Genomic DNA, 17727 nt, shown 5'->3' with positions numbered 1-17727 from the left:
GTTTGGACCTGTGTAATTTTACAAAATTTCCATAGTTTGTAATCAAATATTTTAAGAAAGTCTGTGATAATTGAGTTGCCATTGAGAAAAGCTTGCAGTGCAGGCATTAAAGATGAATTTTTTGGTGCTGATGGTACATTAATAAAGCACTCTGGAGGAAAAAAAATATCATATATTTGAGTTGTCAATATGAATATCATCTCATCCTACTTTTTTCCCACCAGGCAGAAATATTAATGTTCTGTTTCCTCTAATATATATTATGGTTCATTTTCATTTTTAGCATCAGTCTTACCCTTTCCCTAAGATTTAATTTAATTTTTAATGTAATTTTAATTTAAAAAGTATCATGGACTTATTGCATTTTGATAAAATGATTTCTCAATAACATTGCATCAAGGGAACAGAATTGAGAAGAGAGAGGAGAGAAGTCAAAGAGTGATGTAGAAGAATGACAGCCTTGATGACACCACAAGGAACTCTAAAGCTAGAATAATCCTGAGATCTTTTAGAGGGAGGTTATCATAGCTGGACATTTAAATTTTCACATTGATCAGTTGATCACGGACATGATGACTTTTGCAGTTGAGACATTTCTTGACAGGACTTACAGCTAAAGGTTTTCCGCCACTGGTGGTCATGGCAGGTGGGGCAAGCACTTCACTGAAGTGGGACCTGACTTTTGCTGGACTTGGTGGCTTACCTGGTAGAATGACTAAAGTCTTCATTTCTCAGAGGTCTCACACTAGGGTGATTGCACTTATTCATTCACTGTCAAAATTTGGCAATAAAAGTCAGTGGATTCTGGGTTGAAAATTAGCTCATGACCAAAATTGGGCAAGGAATCATGACTTGAGACAACTGCCTTCAACCTGCTGTTCATTCATCCTTGATTTGTGTTGATACAGCATATTGAATAGGGCCCTTGTTGTTTAATTATCATTTTTGCTTCTGTGGCCACCAGATTTATTGGCCATGTCAATAAACATTCTGGAGGGATCCCTGGGTGGCGCAGCGGTTTGGCGCCTGCCTTTGGCCCAGGGCGCGATCCTGGAGACCCGGGATCGAATCCCACATCAGGCTCCCGGTGCATGGAGCCTGCTTCTCGAATCCCACATCAGGCTCCTGGTGCATGGAGCCTGCTTCTCCCTCCGCCTGTGTCTCTGCCTCTCTCTCTCTCTCTCTGTGACTATCATAAATAAATAAAAAATTTTAATAAATAAATAAATAAATAAATAAACATTCTGGAATTGTGCATTGGTTGCTCTCCCAACCTGGCCCCTCATTACCAAAACAGTGTTAACCTGGTTTCAGGCTACCATTTGGCCTTTATTATCTCAGGTCCTCACTACTTCCATTGCTGTTAGAAAATCTGATTTTACAATGGTCTTTCCTATCATTAGCCCTGACCTACAGAGAAAAACTAGGACTGAACTTAGTGAATCTTATATCCCTCTCTCCAGTGATTTCCTATACCTTCGTAAATGGTGTATCCTGTGGATTTTCCCATAGATGGTAATGATTTGACATGTCTTCTGACCTTCCATGTTTTATGCAGTCCAACATATTCACTTACCTGAGATATTTGGTCCCTTTTTTCCTATCTGTCATGAAAATGCAGGTTGCAGGTTACTTGACATGGGTGATTGCATTTTCCATGCTTCTAGGAGCCATTCTAGTAATGAGTTTGCACAATCTCTGAGGAGCCTTTCCAGATATATTATACTGTATCCCAAATTGAGCTTTGTGTTCTACCCACATGATAAAACATCCTCAAAAACCCAATCCTCAGAAGCCAATTGCCTTCCTCTTGCTGGTAGATGCTGGCTGGTTGGATCTTGCCCCTCCTTTGAAATATAGTCTCTTTATCCTTATCAGTACCCCCTCCCTTTTAAAAATCCCATCTGGTTTATGTTTCAGCTAAACTCTAGGATATAGATAGTGGCCAGGAGAGTAGGTGAGAGAAAATCCTGAGAGGGTCAAACATGGATTTGAGAAGAGCCTCTACATGTGACCATCCAATCCTATGGGGAGTTTAGCCCTAAATCCGGAAGGATGGCCTATATCAAGAAGCTTACAGGTTTCAGAGGCCTAGCACAATCTCTGAAAGGCCTTACAGTTAAAGATAACCTACTCTCCTTGCTTCTACCAGTTGGGGCAATAAGTCTTTCATATAAAGGCTATCTGTATAGCACATCCCACTGTGAGCCAGAGTAATACCAGAATGAAGGCAAGTGGGTAGGGCTTGGTAATTGATCCATTATGAGAAGTACTACAGAGTCCAGGATGAGATACAGATTTCTATTAAATAAGGATGATAATAGTTCTTTGAGATATGGAACACATGAAAAGAAGAAATTCATCTTGAGGGATTATCATTTTTGTTTGGGATATGCTTGGTTTGAGATGCTTGTGATATTCCAGAAATAGTAGGCAGTAAGTAGATAAATACTGCTGTCTAGAATTCAAAAGACACATTTGACTTGTAAGTATTTGATTGTAAGAGTAAATCTTGGAATCAGTGTTGGTACCTGCCTATAATAAGCTTACAATCTGATGGAAGGTGTAATCAAATATTAACAGAAAAGAATGTGAAATGGTGCAAACTCTGATAAGGCTCTTGAAGGGCATGTGTCTGGTGCTGAGATTCACAAAGGGAACAGTTCCAAGCTTGTATGGGAAGATGCCCTCAGGGGAAGTTGCCTTCTGAAAGGTATGTTTGAACTGTTATACAAACATACCTTAGACAGAGATAACCAAATGGAGAGGGAAGAAGAATGGAGAGAAGGAAAAGAAAATACAAAGTTCCAGTGATAGAAGCTTGATTTTTAAGTAAAAGGATTTTAGGCATGGAGGTGGATGTGATCACCAAGAATGAGTATAAATATATAGAGCAGAGATTCTATTGGAATGGACTTAACTGTTCTCTTAGTAAACTGGGATGTAGTTTAAGGAATGGGAAGAGAGAGAGAAAGGAAGAGAGGGATGGAGAGAAAGAGAAAGAAGGAGAGAAAATTTGTGAGGCCATGATACTTAAGGAAGTGTTGGGAATAAAACAACACAATCTGAGAAGGATAGTTATACATCTGGATACTTGATACTTAAGGAAGTGTTGGGAATAAAACAACACAATCTGAGAAGGATAGTTATGCATCTGGACCTCAAGAACAAGAAACAAAAATGTTTGCCAAGTAGAATTAACCTCTTTTCTCTCTTGGCCTCTCTTAACCTAGGCATATTCTGATTTTCTCTATGTAACTGAAGGTATGATCACAGTAAATTCCCACTTTTACATTCAAAGAGATTTTGTTTAATTGGTGGTGGCTGCTCTTAATTTTGTCAAAACATGCTACTAGGGATCCCTGGGTGGCGCAGCGGTTTGGCGCCTGCCTTTGGCCCGGGGCGCGATCCTGGAGACCCGGGATCGAATCCCACGTCGGGCTCCCAGTGCATGGAGCCTGCTTCTCCCTCTGTCTGTGTCTCTGCTTCTCTCTCTCACTGTGTGCCTATCATAAATAAATAAAATTAAAAAAAAATCTGTTATTTAAAAAAAAAAAAACATGCTACTAAAAATGCATCTGATTAACCAATTTTGGTTTAGCTATTGACTCTTGCTTGAATTATCTGCAGAAAGCACATCAGAACCCGGTGGGGTTGACCAAGGGGGAAGGAGGAAGTTCTCACAGGAAGGCCTTCATTACAGGCTGATATCTGTCTGTGATATAACAAACAAGCTAACAAAACTAGGAAAGGTTGCCTTTTGGAACTATAATAAAGCATTATAGATACAGTGTAGAAGAATAGAAGCTCATAAGTATCCAAATTGATGGCTAATAGTATTCCTAATGGAACTTATATAAAAGATGTGATGCTAGACTACATGTTGTAGACAAAAATAATCCATCCTTAAAACTTGAGAGCAAAATAGATGGAAACTTGTAGTATCCTTCAAGGAAGCTTATAGGATCTTTTAAGTTTGGCTGGGAGATGACCCATTGCATTTATGCATTTCTCATTGATGGTAAGAAGAATCTCCAGATATAAAAACTGAAGTGACATCTTTAGTTTAAGAGGTCAAATATTATAGACCTATAAATTCAGTGTTGTGCTTGCCAACTGCTATGGGTTATTGCTAAACAATCCAAAGTCAGACAACTCTTACCAGTGGTCCAGTCCCACTTTCTGGTCCCACAGAGAGCATCAGCTTACTCATTTATATCATCATGGGATTTCTTTCCTGTCTCTAATGAGGGTCACCCAATATCCACTCAGTTCTTATCCAGTAGGATAGCTACAATTTTAAGTTTAACAAATTAATTTTACTTACCCTTCCTGTGAACTGACGTCTTCTAAATACATGCATGCATGCCCATATGACTGCATGCATGCACACATAACTTGGTTTTATAGGATGAGGGGAATCACAAAACAATTCATAGGAAGAATGTAAAATGGTGAATGTTTTACTTACCATAAATACTGTTTTGAGATTTCTATAAAATGTTCTATGCCTGAACAATCATCAAAAATTTGTTCATAGGACTTCATTTTCAAGGCAGATTTTATAATCATCTAGAAACATAGTTGTCTTGCCAGAACGTTTTACAGAACTTTACCATGAATCAGGTCTGAGCCAAAAAAGAAACATATGCTAGTAAATAAAGTGAGTTAGATAAGGAAATTTTAAAAGATTCAAAAGGCATATAATTTCAGAAAGAATTGTTATCAATTAACTCAAATAATAATGAAAAATATTATGACATCCTTATTGGAGCTACAGAATAAAAATAACTTCTATTTTTTTATTCCTATCATTGCCTAGATTGATTAAAAGTAAGAGGACTAAGGGTGCTTGGGTGGCTCACTCAGTTAAGTGCCCAACTCTGGATTTCAGCTCAGGACATGACCTCATGGGTGGTGAAATTGAGCTCCACGCTCAACAGGGAGTCTGCTTAGAATTCTCTTCCTCGGGGATCCCTGGGTGGCGCAGCGGTTTGGCGCCTGCCTTTGGCCCAGGGCGATCCTGGAGACCCGGGATCGAATCCCACGTCGGGCTCCCGGTGCATGGAGCCTGCTTCTCCCTCTGCCTGTGTCTCTGCCCCTCTCTCTCTCTCTCTGTGACTATCATAAATAAACTCTCTGTGACTATCATAAATAAATAAAAATTAAAAAAAAAAAAAAAAGAATTCTCTTCCTCGGGCAGCCCCGGTGGCGCAGCGGTTTAGCGCTGCCTGCAGCCGGGGGCGTGATCCTGGGGACCCGGGATCGAGTCCCACGTCAAACTCCCTGCAGACTCCCTGCATGGTGCCTGCTTTTCCTTCTGCCTGTGTCTCTGCCTCTTTCTCTCTAGCTGAGTCTCTATGAATAAATAAGTAAAGTATTTAAAAAAAAAAAAGTTTAAAAGAATTCTCTTCCTCAGGCGCTCCCCCAACTCGTGCATGCTCCCTCTCTCAAATAAATTAAGTAAATAAGAGGACTAGTCTTTGGGTTAACTTACTAGCTGCATAAGATCCGCTTAGCTTCTCTCACTCTCATTGGTGTTTACAATAAAATGAGAAGAGGTTGTCATGATGTGCCATTGGCTCAGTGTCTGCTAATGTACTCTGTGGACTAAGCCATTAAAGTTAATTCCATAGTGAAGGCAGATATTAAAGATATTGTCTTGGGAGTTTGGAAGAAATTTTTAGGCAAGACCTTACCATGAGTACTGACTAGGTAAGGTTACCATACCCTAAGGACTTATTTTTACTTTATAGGTCCAAATATGTGATTTTGTTCAAGGCAAAAAGTGATCTCTCTTTAAGGAAATAAATCATGCTTATGGTAAATGGCAATTATATGCAAAAAGACCTGTGGTTAGCATTACCTTCCTTTAACATTTCTTACAGAAAATAAGAAATTACATCTGTGAAGCAGACCAGATTCCTCGCAGTGTTCAACATATTCTCTCTAGTGTTTAAAAAGAGCTGGAAAGCCAAATTTTAAACAGAGTTTAGTGGTACAATATATAAGCTCTCAATAAATATTTGTGGAGACATGATGGCTTTTAACTCTTGAATCACTTCTATGCTTAACACTGCACCACTTTGTTAATAGTTTTCCTTCAGAGTTTATAAAATATAAATAATTAGAGCAGTATTTGTGCAGTGTGTTCGAAGGTATATCATTCCACCTATTCCAACATGTGGCCAAGAGAGTGGGGGAACCATTGGACACAATATTTAGTGAACTTTGTATTGAACAAAGAAAATATGTTTTGTTACCCCAGACTTCTCAGTGTTTCATATGCTAATATGCATTGTCAGTCTCTGAGTGGGAATATATCATTTCCCGGTTTCCTAAATTTAGCTGAAAAAGGAACTTTGTTTCACTGGGTTTATTATAATTCTAGCATTCTGTTTATATTTTGGGAATGATAGATATGTTAACAGTGAAACTGTAGGCTTTATACCCTTGTTGCATAGATTAAAATAAGGATATTCCTCAGTCACTCTCTGCATGGAGCCTGCTTCTGCCTCTGCCTGTGTCTCTGCCTCTCTCTCTCTGCATCTCTATGAATGAATAAATAAAAAATCTTTAAAAAAATTGTTTTATACAATTAATATTACATTTTTAGATTAGGCCACATCAATAATCTTTTCTTAATAGTGATTCCAAGAGATAGCCTATAAAAACTTTTTTTTCAAGAATATTAGACAAAAAAATGCCTATGTTCAAATATTTCTACTATGATCTGTTCTCGACATAAATATAGCTATAATATATTTCCCATTATTTTAAGTAAATATAATATATATATATTATATATTAGTGGTCTCATATATAGTCTCATTGGATTTATTGATTTTTCCATCCATTGGATGATTGTGGTCATATCTGCCATGTCAGATTAACATATTTTTAGTTTTATTTTGTTTCGGCATATTTTCATTCTGATGATTTTGTTAGTAAGTGATTACATATGTTGTATGAGATTATTAATATGAAGACTGTTAGAAAAAGAAAGAAATTCTTGTCAAAGAATTCTATTATCAGTAGAGAAAAATTTGGAAAACAAATTTAATTTCAATTTATTATGCTTTTAAAAAATAATTCACATATTTAAAAGAACCCCAATACAAATTATAGATACAAAGTGCAATGTCTATTGTCATATTTAAAGACAAATACATTAAAACCTCTTCATAATGCTTATATATAAATTATGAAACTTTGAATGACTATTGGCTATGAACAAAGGTAATAAATGTTCCAGATGATAAAAGATATATTATTAACAACAATTTCTAAAGATATTTCTATACAAGTGAATAAAGGTCAGATTCCTAGGTCTATCAATTCTTATCACTGTACAGTTTATTTGCTAATAATAGACAGGAATAAGGCAGGCCAATTAAAATCAAAATAAAATACAGTCTTATAGCAAACAACACAGTAAAAACATACATAATAAGCAGGCTGTCAACTTACATTTTGTTTGTTCTTTCTCTTGTGCTTGGGGAAAAATAGCTTATTATAAATTATAAATAACATCAGCTTAAAAAAAATAACATCAGCTTAAAACAGGTATGAAAGAGGGAAAAAAGAACATGCTTAGATATTTTAAGGAGAATTTCTGCTTAATTAGGAGTGGGGAATTAAACAATTTTTTTAATTCACTTAGCATACAGTAAGGAATAAATAACAAAGAGACACTTAAAAGTGGTTTGTAATTGTTTTTGAACCATCTAATACTTCAATCTCCTTGTATGGTTCTTTACTAAAAATATTTAATCCCCAAGACCTCACAAAATAATTTATCATACTAGGCTTCAGTTTGTCTCTAAATAGCCTCTTTAAGGTCATTTCCTCATGCAAATTGAAGTATAGAATGAATATCATTAGATAATCAAGGCCATAAAAATACTATATTTATCTCTCTTTTTAATCAGCTTCTTTTGAAATAATGCTAGTAATTTGGAAGGAATTTATCTTTGATTTTAACCAGAAAAAAATTCAGAATGTATATTTAATTATCTTCTGGGTACTAGATTCTTTCATCTTTCTTTGAAAACTTTTTTTTTTTTTAATATTTAATCAAGCACTTGAGGCTCCTGGGTGGCTCAGTTGGTTGAGCATCCAACTCTTGATTTCAGCTCAAGTCATGATCTCAAGGTCTTGAGATCAAGCCCTGTTGACAGGCTCATGAACAGAGCATGGAACCTGCTTAAGATTCCACACCCACCCTGCCTCCCTCCAAAAAATTCTCTCTCTCTCTCTCTCTCACTGCCCCTGCACCCCCTCAAAAAAATCAAGTACTAGATTTTGTATATTATTTAATGATCTCCTCAATTTTAAACATTTTTATCAATTCCATGTCAACATGCTCATTACTTTGAAAGTTACATTTGCCTGCAAAGACATAATTGAAATCCTGATGTTAGCCACTGTCCAAACAGCTTTTCCAATACCAGACAGCTAAGCATCATAAAGAACCTTGTGTGAAGACAGAGCGCACTAGGGTAAGATCATTGCAAAGTTATGAGTGTGGATTTTAAATTAAAAAGACATGGCTACCAACATTCTTTGTTTACATTTATATCCCCAATGTACTTTAATGTCAATTTCTCATAATAAATCCCTCCAAAATATTTCTCAGCAAAGTATTTTCCATCTTGTCCAAAAAATCAAGTGCATGAAAATTATAATAAAGATTGTTTAAAGTTTATAAAGATAAATAGATAAATTCTATGAATTTTGGTGATAGCATGATTTTTTATAAAGATATGAATTTAATTTTTTGTTTTATTTTTTATCTCATAAAGATCTAAATTCTACTGATCAATTAAATACTCAGGCATTCAGTAACTACATACCACATAAAACCACTGTTAGAAGGACTATATTAGAAGAAGGAGTACATCTATAAGGAAGATGATTTACTTTTTAAGAAAATATAAGTGTATACACAACTAAAATTATAATCAGAATATGATACATTGCATTTTATGAAAAAAATGTAGAGTATTTTGGATATACAGAGTAGAAAGTTTCAAATCCAATCTGTCTGGCTTCACATTCCCTTCTAAAATGACACTACACTGTCTATCAAGAGTAGGTGAGTGATTTGGAAGATTACTAGATGAAAAAACTGCATCATAACTATAATGATGATAAAGCTTGATACAGAGTCTACTCAAGGTCAAAGATAATCTCTCAAAATAAACAATATGATTCTTATATTAATGATATGAGACAAAAATGTAAGTTATTTTTATGAATATGTTTATAATGGCTAAAGCTATTGAGTACTACTATGTAAGTTAGGTTTATTATGAGTTCTTCATATCCTCATACAGTCCTTGCAATAAATACATTAAGTTGTTGTTTTATGGCTTTTATTGGAGATACACTTAACGCACAAATAAATTAGTTAAGTTCAAGCTTACATTGAATGAAGATGATAGAGCCAAGGTTGAGGCCTGAGCCATAGGTTTATTAAATTCTCTACTTTATCATGTTTTGGCAATGTCATCCTTAACCACAAATCCAGAAGTTATTTTCTCCATTTTAGATGTTGAAGGGGCCAAGAGTATAGTGAATCAGGAAAGTATAGTGACAGTAAGAATAAAATCACGTTCTAATGCTCCTGCAGAAGGGAAACCAGATTATTTCACCATCTCATATATTATAAATGGACTTGGTACATGCATGTGAAGATCAGATTGATTATATACTGAATATGTGATGCACCTTTATGTATTTTACAACTACATCTGGATAACATGTAAGAACCTGAATATTCATTTTTTAATTCAAAATAGGAGAAATAAAAGGAAGGACAAATGGACATGGTAGAGTGAGGTTAGATTCAAAGCACAATATTATCCTAACACTCCTATTTACACGGTGGAAATCTATTTCATCTAATTTAAATGAAATATATTTATATGCCACAAAATATATATTATATAGAAAATATAAAAAGAAAACATTGTGTTTAATTTTCAAAACCTTTCAAACTTAGATATGAATATTGTATAAGTAATACCACGGTTAACTTTGGATGTCCAGTTCTTTTATTTCTCACCACCTTATGAACATATTTTTTAAGGTTAATGTTGAACTGGGAATTATGATTATAATACAATTTATTTCTATTGCTCTGAGTTAGACTAACAGTTGCATTAGATGTTTCCATAGCAACTTCATGGGAAACATTTCAGAACACTTCCTTCTGACAGGTATTTGAGACTATATATGGAGAGTCACTATGTGAGATTTAGTCAAGAAAATACCTCAGGAACAAAATAATATTTTAAAGTAATGTGTCATTTCCTATATTTTTTTCTGAATTACAGAGCATTTGGTCTCCATTTTGCTTCTGCCCACTGCTAAGATGTTCTTCAGGCCTCATTATGTCTAGAATTTCTTTTTTACCTTCACAATCTCACAATCTGAAGTTCCATTTTTTAAATCATAAACTTGTGTTAATATTTTTCATATTTCTTAACTCCTACTGAATTCTACCATTAATTATCAGTTGTCATACCCTAAACTTGTACTATTTTTGCTGTTCAATATTGCTGTTCTGACTGTACTTGTCTCTACCCAATGAGAAAAATTATGGTCAGCTATTTGAGGGGCATCATTTTTTTGCGACTTTGGCACACCACATGCTTCTGACCTTCAGTCATTCCTGCTTAGCAAATCCTTAGTGTTGATTCTTTTTCCCTGTTAATTCCACCAGTTTCTGTTCCTAAATAGGTATAATGTTGCCAAATGATATTAATTAGAGCCAATAAATGAGTGATCATATAATTGATGTCTAAATCACTTTTCACTTTTGAAAGTAAAAGAGGATATTATAAAACCAGCTCTGTCTCAAAGAAACTGGGGTGTGTCATCCCAAAAATAGTAGACCTATTTTCTTATCAGAATAAGTCTTCAGTGATGCCTGAAACTCTCTTTTTTAAAATTAAAAAAAGTCAATTCCCTATGAGACATTTCCAGTGTTAGCTTTATATTTGAGTCTCAAGAAATGAATCCCTTCATCCCATCCCAAGTTTAATTCAACCAGAATTCATTATTCTGTCTTTCCAAGAGGATTGAGATTTCCACCATGTCAGAATCTCTCTCTCTCAGTAGTGATTTTCTTTCTGTGACTTAAAAAAGAAGAAGGAGAAGAAGAAGAAGAAGAAGAAGAAGAAGAAGAAGAAGAAGAAGAAGAAGAAGAAGAAAGAAGAAGAAGAAGAAGAAGAAGAAGAAGAAGAAGAAGAAGAAGAAGAAGAAGAAGAAGTCCTTCCTTTAGGGTGTCTGTGTAGCTTAATTGGTTAAGTGTCTGTCTTCAGCTAAGGTCATGATCCCAAGGTCCTGGGATTGAGCCCTGCATCAGGCCCCCTGCTCAGTGAGGAGTCTGCTTCTCTCCCTGCTTATGCTCAAACTCTCTCTCTCCCTCTCTCTCTCTCTCTTTCTCTCTCTCTCAAATAAATAATTTTGTTTTTTAAAAAAGTCCTTTAACTCTTACTCAAAATTCTGATCATTGTTATACTACTTCATTGTCTTTCTTTGGGGACAGGAGGTGGGGCCGGCCAGGTGGTAGAGGCTGGAGCTATCATAATTCCTTGGCTTTCTTCCTACACAGATCATAGCATGAAATGCTTCTTTCCAACGCATAGCCCTGGTCATTATCCAAGAATTTCTCCTTGGTTTTATAGACATCTTTCTGCAGAGGACTTGCTCATGCATCATAGAAGATTCAAGCTTGCCTTGAGCAATTGTCATTCTCCAAACCCTCTTTCTTACAGATGTACTAGTTGATGGATAAATATTTGAGTTCTCAATGATACCTCAAAGTTAGCAAGTCCAGAGCTAAACTCATTTTGCCTTTGAGCATGTTAACTTCATTATTCCTATTTAAAAAATCACTGCATTTCCTTATTTGGTCATAGCCACAATATCTGAGATTAGTTATGAATGTCCCTATTTTCAGTATCTCCATATAAAATTAGTCACCTGGTCTTGTAGGCTGTTCTTCCCCCATACTGCTTATAAGTATTACCAAGTTGTGCCTTGTTCCTGCTATTTTGTCAGGTCCACCTAGTGCTCATACCAGATTAATTGAAAACCATAATTCTGATACTTTCAAGCCATCGAGCTATTCAGGAACTTTTTATGTTTCTTCTGCTGGAGTTTGATGTTAGTACAGACTCTTTACCTTTGCATTCATGGCCTTCCTTTCTCTGGCTTCAAAACAACTCCCAGTTGTCCATATATTAGCCAGATGGGATGGCATGCTGTTTCTTAATGTTAGAGAATGTTCATTCTCTTTCTCCCTCTATGGGCATCTCCTGTTGAAACTCCATATTCTTAAGACCCTTCTTGTGGTTAATAGTTAATCTCTTCCTTGAGAAATTGTTCACTCTCTTCTCAAATTTGAAAGCTTTCTTTAATTCCTTTTAGCACTCCATTCTTACTTTTAAAATTTATTTTATTCTATCTCATAAATGTTACTTATATACTTGTTTCTTCTTCCTTATAGTGTATTGTTTTCTAAAGGAGAGGACATGAGCTTTACTCATGGTTTGAATACAGGAGCATCATGCTTACTTATACTAGCCAGTTATTAAGTACTTGTTGAAATCATTGTACAAATGTGACTATTTAACTATTGTAGAAATATGTGTATACCTGTAATGTAAAAATATTATTAGAAATCTCTGCACAGCAAAGTTGTTTCCACTAGTCAGGTAGCAAATATCATTATACCCCCAAAATAGTTAAATGGGCTGATGCATGAAAAAAATACAGGATTTTTTCATAGATAAGTCCTAGTCTCTGATAGAGCTAAGAAAGGATACCAGGTCCTCAATATACCTCTTTTCCTGTTCATTTTAAACAGAGCCCTCTATATGCATGCAAACTGCTGCAATCATTCCTTAAGTAGACTCAATCTCTCATTTTCCTTAAATCATCACTGATTTGAGCTTATTGTTTTCTCAATTTAGCCCTAAGAAAATTATGGCCAGTTATTCATTCTCTAAGTAACCTAAAAGTGAACTATATTTCATTGCTTGTAGGATGGTATGGGAAATCTGAGAGTCACCAAGAAGGGAATCCGACTTGAAGGTATATCTGAGTTTCTACTTCCATTGTATGTGAAAGAAATTCATTCCCGAAAGGTATGTGATACTGGCTTTGGCTTACTGTAAAAGATAATTTAGAGATTATGTTTTAGTTTGAAATAAGAAGATAAAACCCCCATATCTCTTTAATATGTATTTAGTTTCCTTAAGATAAAGATTGATTTGAAGAAATCAAGACAATTAAAACAGTTGAAAAACCAGTGGAGAGCGTTAGTTTTAAACTGAAAAATTAGAGAACCATTTTGAATTAAACTTCAGTGTTGTTTTCTTTAGTCTATAAATTTGCCCCTCTATTTTCAGTAGAAGTTAGAAATATACAGGTATAGTAATTTCAAAAGGGGCATTTGATATATTTTGAGTAACTTTTGCAGGAAACATTGACTTGAATAAATGATTCTATTTCAGTATTTTATAAATCTTTTTAGCTCAAATGAACATGCATTTCCTAATAAAGATGAAGAAGAGTCTTAGTATAGATATTAAAATTACTTTTGAATGGACATTATTTAAATAAGTAAGAATATCCATTCAAATGTGTGGGTGTGCATATGTGTGCCTTGTGGGTATTTTATCACTTAGTAGCATGCTGAAAATCAAGATTGTAGCTTAGCCATTGTGCACTTTGGCTTAAGTATGTTACTTTTCAGAAAGTAGCAAGTATTCTTGGGTACATGAAAATATAACTAGAATCTTTCAAATCTATTAGGCATATGTGCATATGTATGGAAATGTAGTAAGTCAGAAATAATGGAAAGCTTGTTATATATAAAATGTCGAAATATTACTAACCATATTTCATTAATATGAAAGTCTATTTTAGACTAAAAAAATTTTTCATTCCACTCATATGATATATTAGCAAATGGGTTTCATAGTAAGCCATAATTTAATAATTTGCTTCAAAGGTATTTTTCCATTACATATCAAAGTGAAAACAGAGCAGAAGAGTCTTTTCTATAAAACTTTAATTGGGTTAATTATATTAACTTTAAATTTTATTTTGTCATATATGAACCTGCAGAGCTTCACAAATACACTATATTGATTTCCACTCTAGGCACTAGAAATATTACATTGAGAGATTACTTTACTGCTGGAGTGGGGCAGACAAATAATAGGATAAACACATGTATGAACACCTGAACTTACTATAAAAATGATTAAATTTAAAATAAAGTTGTATTTTTGTTTTATTTTCTGTTATGAAAACTGAAAGACTAACATGCACACCCAAGTGAGTGCTGTCCCTCTGCCTTGAAATCACTACCACTCAGTTATTTACTACTTTTTTCTTGTGATTGGCACTATTAAATGGTTTAATATTTGAAGGAATGAAAACTTAAACATAGAATCAAGAAATTACTTAACACAAGAAGGTGAGAATAATCATAGGCAGGAACTTCTTTGAAAACACATCCACTGATTAGTCCAGGAACAGCAAAGATTTATCTTCAAAGCCATTTAGATCAATTTGGAGTGGCTGCCTGGAATCCAACTTAGACGAATTGGTAAGCACTTCAACCAACAGGCAGGTCATAGAATTTATCTGCCCAGCCAGAACATTTTTGAGAGTATCAACAGCCATAAACTAGGATTCTCCTGGGAAACTGGAATATATGTTTACACCTTCAATTCACCAAATAAAAAAGAGTCCACTGATGTGTTAGCTTTAAAGTGTGGGGTGGTGACAGTCAGGCTCCCTGACTTCTATCCGTAGAGAAGTTCACAACCTCAAGTGCATAAACATTTCAAAACCCACTGTTGATTGAAACCTCTATGCTCCTTTCACATCCCAGACCTGTTGCTTGTCCTCCTCAAGTCTCTATTATCCTTGCCTCTCAGTGACTGCAAAGCCTGGCACAGCAAGAGTGGGTGGGACCCTGTGCCCTCCACAGTCAGACAGGAGGCTGGGTATGAAAACAGGGAAAAATAGACTCATTTCTTCTTTGAAACTTTCTTTACACACACACTACAAAAATAAATATTTAAAATAGAGATAAAAATCTGTCTTTTATGAGCAGTTCTCGCATTAGGATTCTCTTGTCTGTGCATGTATGCAGTTGTTCATTCTCTGCCATCAAGCCTATTCACTGTTTTAAAAAGCTAGCCACAGTTTCCCTGAGTCTGGGTTTTCTCATCAATAAAATGAGTTTAGTAGATACTTATCAAAACACTTAATTTTCAGCTTAGGAAAGAATACCAAAATTTCAGTAATACTAGAGGAAGTGAGATTTTTTTAAAACCCCATTATACATTTCAGTATTTACACACATTTTCATGTATTTGAATATTTTTATAATACAATGTCAAAGCTCCAGTAGGTTTAAGTTAAGGAAATCTGTTAAATTCAAAAGGTACTTCTAAAGATTCAATTAAGATGAGAAAAAGACTACTACTGTGTACAACAATTTTAATTTGTGTGAATTTTTTTTCCTGCAATTTTGATTTGGGTGTGTATGTGTGTGTATGTGTGTTTTCCTGCATTAATGCTAGTGGGTAGCTCTCTTTATATTTAGTTAGTAGTCCACTCTGAAATGAAGAATTTTCTTATTTAAAGTAACTTCCTGGTTATGTAGGTATTTAACCCCATATGGCTACACAGAGAGATCTCTATTAATCAAAAAAATACAGTGGTCCACAGACACACATACCTAATATCCTAACCTACCAAACCATGAGCTGTTTCTGCTTTAAGCTAACTGATTCCCTGCCCCCACCAACAGATATCTATAGGTATTTGAAATTTATTATTATACATCACAGTTTACTCTTCTTGTTTTTAAAACATCAGCCTTTTTTTAGGTGGTCCATAAATATCAGTACACAGAAAAGCATTATATTTATGTTTGAAATATCTTAAAAATTCAATACATCTTTCAGAATTAGCAACATTTTTTTTTCAGAAAGTAAACACTTACTGAATATTTTAGTGAAATGTAAATATATAGTTTTCTTCGAATAGGAAAAATATGAAGGATATGGGATCTGAGGCCACCTTACATAAATGATAACAATGATAATAAGATTTTGAATCAATCTTCAATGCACATGATCTAACATGAGGTCAAAATCTTTGATCTATCAGGAAATTAGAACATGGAATCACCACACTTTTTTCTTTTATGTAATTAGTGTATTCCCAAGGTTTCATGAGTCCAGGGAACTAAGGTGGTTAAATCACCTACATTCCACTGATTCTTGCCTGAAAAAATTGCATTGTGCAGTTCTCTAGAACTTGTTGTATTATACCCAACCTTATCTGATATTAACGGAACAGCTGTCTTATTCATATTTTGTTCTGTTCAAGTGTTCTTAATTAAGGTACTACCTCACCATTGACCCCTATCACAGCATCCTTCAAAGCAAACTTATAATTGTCCTGGGGGAACTGCTACCAGATAATTTCAATTCTAGTAACTCCACAGCAAAGCAAAGTTAAATTTGGGCTCTTGGGACTCCTGTGTTAGCAGAGCTGGGAGTAAGGCCATGCTCTCCCCTTTACGTACAGTCATTGCACTTGACTTCAAAACCGGGATACTCAGTTCTTGGTCACAACCAGTTTTTGGCATTGTGTGTTTAATTATTCTTTATAGAGTTCAGACAGAAAGCTATGGGGCTAGGCAAACACAGCAAACCTCGCACCTGCTTACACAACATGCTGATCTCCTAGCCCTGTATCTTTCAGGTACATTGGCAAATCTCCTCTATACAAACCAATTCATACGAATAGATATCTATCTGCAGGCTTGTGTAATCATTTTGTTACCATATTGTTATCATTACCATTTTACATTTAAGTGTTTAATTAAGTGTGTATTATTTTACTATAATGTCTTTATTCAAGTTGAAAACACAAATCACTCCCAAAGTCTTCACACTCAGAAAAGAAACTATTAATGTCTGATAGATATCATCCCAATTATATAATTACACATCTGCACAAATAAAAGGATAAGTATGGAGACATGTATATGCTACTTATAATGAATATGTTATACATGGTTTAATAGATGAAAAATCTGAAATAAATGGGAAAGCATTACTGAGCTTAAATATTTCTTCACCACAAGAATGTTTAGGAAAAAACTTGTCTTTATGGTTAAGAATAAAAGACTATGAATATCATTAAGAAGCTAGATGCATTAGCTCCATGTTTTAATCTCAGACAGTATTCATTAACTCCCTGCAGTGCAATCTACGGTGATTAGCTCCTCTCCAATTTGTCCTTACCCCACTTCATTTTCATTTTTTTAATAATTATATTATTTTAACTTTGTCAGAGTTCATAATATTTACATTCTGTTCTGCAACTTTAATTGCATTGGCACTTTGGTCCTAATTCTACAGATAGATGGCTACAGTACTAACTAACCATCAGCTCCTTTTATTATGGCTTCTTCAGGACTGAGTTCATTATTCCAGTCATTCCCTCCTTACTTGTATTTCATTGTTAATTAGTTTTGTTAATTCTTGAAATATTTCATGCTGAAGGTGTCTGACTGTTGTCTTTATTCTTTTCTGGAAATATTATTAGTGGTTCATCCCTTCTTTTCCTGTTAACTAATTGCCCTCTTAAATTCCACTACTGAATTTTGTTTGTGGA

General features: G+C 34.8%; 1 protein-coding gene across 2 annotated transcripts in view; it reads left to right on the top strand.

Moving 5' to 3' along the window:
* Window positions 1-17727, top strand: part of SGCZ (sarcoglycan zeta) — a 1084978-nt gene that overhangs the window by 862454 nt on the left and 204797 nt on the right. Inside the window, exon 3 of one of the 2 annotated variants that reach the window (XM_072763607.1) lies at window positions 13059-13160. The exons of the other annotated variant lie outside the window; for it this stretch is intronic. Coding sequence (XP_072619708.1) covers window positions 13059-13160 — 102 coding nt within the window. The remainder of the gene's footprint in view (window positions 1-13058; window positions 13161-17727) is intronic. 2 annotated transcript variants of the gene reach the window in all.

The sequence above is a fragment of the Vulpes vulpes genome, chromosome 7, assembly GCF_048418805.1.
Source record: "Vulpes vulpes isolate BD-2025 chromosome 7, VulVul3, whole genome shotgun sequence".
Classification (NCBI taxonomy): Eukaryota; Metazoa; Chordata; class Mammalia; order Carnivora; family Canidae; genus Vulpes; species Vulpes vulpes.
Note: the sequence above shows the minus strand (reverse complement) of the source record. Positions and strands in the feature narration are given on the sequence as shown.